This window comes from Colobus angolensis, unplaced genomic scaffold (assembly GCF_000951035.1).
Source record: "Colobus angolensis palliatus isolate OR3802 unplaced genomic scaffold, Cang.pa_1.0 Scaffold44, whole genome shotgun sequence".
NCBI classification, from domain to species: Eukaryota; Metazoa; Chordata; class Mammalia; order Primates; family Cercopithecidae; genus Colobus; species Colobus angolensis.
This window is the reverse complement of record NW_012117821.1, coordinates 2,735,945-2,739,405: the sequence shown is the minus strand read 5'-3', so window position 1 is coordinate 2,739,405 and position 3,461 is coordinate 2,735,945. Positions and strand designations below refer to the sequence as shown.

General features: G+C 58.0%; 1 protein-coding gene across 1 annotated transcript in view; it reads left to right on the top strand.

Moving 5' to 3' along the window:
- KCNT1 (potassium channel, sodium activated subfamily T, member 1) overlaps positions 1-3,461 on the top strand; it is a 94,797-nt gene that overhangs the window by 70,887 nt on the left and 20,449 nt on the right. Inside the window, exons 19-20 of the mRNA XM_011957307.1 lie at positions 994-1,099; positions 3,018-3,190. Of these exons, the coding sequence (XP_011812697.1) occupies positions 994-1,099; positions 3,018-3,190 (279 nt within the window). The remainder of the gene's footprint in view (positions 1-993; positions 1,100-3,017; positions 3,191-3,461) is intronic.

Here is a 3,461-nt window from a genome sequence, read left to right as displayed (position 1 = left end):
GTGTGTGGTGCATGTTGTGTCTGTGGTATGTGTTGTGTATGTTGTGTGTCCGTGTGTGTGGTGTATGTGTGTTGTGTCTGTGTGTGTCCATGTGTGGTGCATGTTGTATCTGTGTGTGTTGTGTATGTTGTGTGTCCGTGTGTCTGGTGTGTGTCCTTGTGTCTGTGTGTGGTGCATGTTGTGCGTGTGGTGTGTGTGTTTTGTGTCCGTGCACATGGTGCACGTGTGCATATGTCAGCATGCATTCATTTCTGTGTGCATGTGTTGTGTGCACGTCCTGGTGTGTCCATTTCCGTGTGCCTATATGTGGTCATGTGTTGTGTGTATGTGTCTGGATGTGTCCATCTCCATGTGTGCACATGTGTGAACGTCTCCACTGTGTGTATGTGTGGGGTGGAGTCTCACCTCAGACCCTCAGGGAAGGGTGGGCCCAGGGTACAGCCTGCCTGGTCCCACCCCAGAGTAGCTGAGGGCTGACCACGCGGGTTCCTGAGCTGACTAGGTGAGGGGCGAGCCCCACCGCCACCCCCTTCACACCTGGGTGAGGGCAGCAGCAGTGAGGGCCCTGCCCACCCCGCAGTCTCCTCCAGTCCCCCAAGGCCCCGGTAGGGGCCAAGTCCATGCCTCCCCAGCCCTGGCCTTGCAGCCGCTGCTGACCCGTCAGGCAGGCACGAATCCTTAAGGTTTGGCACCTGTGTGGGTGCCCTGGGCACTGCCCTGACTGCCCTGCAGGACACACTGGGTCCTGGGTGCCAAGGCTGGGCAGGCCCCATGACACGGTGATCACAGGCTCCGCTGGAGGAGCATTTGCTGATGCACAGGTGGTTGAGGGAAGAGCAGGCCACCTTGGGCTAGCTATGCGTGACCCCAAGCAACGTGGCTGTGGGTGGAGTGGATGCCCTGGAGTCCCCCAGGACGGGGACGAGGCGGGGCCCAGAGCAGACCCAGCCACCTCTGTGCAGCTGTGCTGAGGGCTCCTGTCTCCTGCCCCAGGTATGTGAAGGGCTACCCTCCCAACTCGCCCTACATCGGCAGCTCCCCAACCCTGTGCCACCTCCTGCCTGTGAAGGCCCCATTCTGCTGCCTGCGGCTGGACAAGGTAAGGCTGGCGGCTCTGCTGCACTCTGTGCCCCCAGACGCCAGCACCGGGCCATGCACACCTGCCCTGGTTTCTCTTTGGTCGCTTTACATTTCGATATCATTGCAAACTTCTAGCAAAGCTACAAGAATAGGAAAGCTGCAGACCCTTCACCCAGATTCAGATGTTCCCTTTCCGTCCCGTTTGGGCTCTCCCTCTCCCAGTTTCTATGTTAGAGGCCCGTGTTTTCTGAACCATTTTGAGAACAGGTTGGAGCCACCACACCCCTTTCCCCTAATACATCCACATGCCTTCCCAAAGATGAAGAACTGTCTTGTAACCACAGCTCATTAGGACAGGGACCCTGGCCCAGCATGAGTGTCTGATCCACTGTCCAGGTTCAGATTGCGCCGAGGGCCCCGACAGCTTTCAGTATCCTGCGTGACAGTGTTTTCCCTGCTGGGAGCCTGTCCTGGCTGCATCTTATCACTCCTTTCTCATTACTCTCCGTTAATCTGGAATGTTCCCTGGGGTCTCCTGACCTTAATATTTTTGCAGAGCGGGGACCAGTGACTTGGTGGCGGGTGGGTCTGCCGATGTTTGGTGGTGGTGGGACTCTGCCTGCATGTGGGGCCAGCCCTCCCTGGAAACTCAGGGGTCAATTGTCAGGTCATTGGCGATGTTAACTTGGATCTGGTGGCAAACTGGGGTCAGCAGGTTTCCCCACTGTGAAAATCACTGTTTTCCTTCTGGAGTTAGCAGCTTCTCTGTGGGGGACGTGTTGAGGTCAGGAAAGCAAACCGCTCGACCCAGAGGCTTCAGCATCCATCAGTGGGTTCTTTTTTGTTTATTTGTTGTTTGGTTGTTTTTTTGAGACAGGGTCCCACTCTGTCATCCAGGCTGGAGTGCAGTGGTGGGATCATAGCTCACTCCCGCCTCCACCTCCCAGGCTCAAGGGGTCCTCCCACCTCAGCCTCCTGAGTGGCTGGGACCACAGGCACACACCACCACACCTGGCTAATTTTATTTTTATTTTTGTAGCGATGGGGGGGGATCTCCCTATGTTGCCCAGGCTAGTCTCGAACTCCTGGACTCAAGTGATCCTCCCACCTCGGCCTCCCAAAGTGCTGGGGTTACAGGCATGAGCCACTGCACCGGCCATCAGTGGATGGTTTCCAGTTCTGGAATCTCTCTCCAGCTGTGCGTTAGGGCTCAGCCACGGAGGGGACCTCCTCTTCCCCATGTGCGTGTCCTTCACGGACCACGGGCTCCCAGCGTATTCTGTGGGTTGTAATCTGTGGCTGGTCATCGCAGCAGCAGTATCCTTGACAGATCGTTGTTGATTCTGATGCTCAGACCCCCCGGGTTCGCTGGGTGGGGTGGGGGCCTTCAAGTGGCTTCTGGGTGTTCCTGGCACGACTCCCTCACCCTTTGAGCTCATCTGTGCTTTCCAACCGGAGAGGTTCCAGCCACATCTTGGCCTTCCCCTGCTCCAGTCTGGAATGAACCACCTCTCCAAGGAAGCTTGATTCCTGTTAGTGGAAAATGATGATTGAAAACCAAGATCTGGGCACGTGGCGTGCTCACGGCTGCTGGCGTCCCTGCTCTGAGCTTCTTGGTGGACAAAACGAGAAAAAGTGTGTGCACACACGCGACACCTATCTATGCCCATGCCTAGATCTCCAGCCACATGCCAAAACCACATGTTCACATGGACACTGCTCTCTCCACCCCTGACATGACTCTGCTCTGTGCCGCCTGTGGGCACAGCTGTAGCATCTGGTGGTGCCTGTAGCTCCCACCAGGCGCGTGTAGGCCATGAAAGGGCCGTGGGCCGAGAGGCTGACGGCTGGGTGTTCAGGGGGGTTTTTTGGTGAGGGGTCTGGGAGGGGTCCAGTGGCCAGCAGGGACCAGCCCTGATTCCAGCATCTGCCCCCAGGGCTGCAAGCACAACAGCTATGAAGACGCCAAGGCCTACGGGTTCAAGAACAAGCTGATCATCGTCTCGGCAGAGACGGCTGGCAACGGGCTGTACAACTTCATCGTGCCGCTGCGGGCCTACTACAGATCCCGCAAGGAGTTAAACCCCATTGTGCTGCTGCTGGACAACAAGTGAGGCTCCTGGGCTCTGCCCGCCCCACCCACCCCGGCCCTCAGACCTGCAGCCAGCAGCCTCTCCGACTGGGCCCACCCTTCACCTTTGCAGAGGGCACAGGAGCATGGGGCCTCTGGCCTGGTCCTCTCAGCTTTCCCAAAAAGGGGGCTCTCCTCCCTGCTCCCAACTCCTCCTGCTCCCAGCTCCCCCCAGCTCCCACTCCTGCTCCCAGCTCCTCTGGCTCCCAGCTCCTCCCCACTCCCAGCTCCTCTAGCTCCCAGCTCTTCC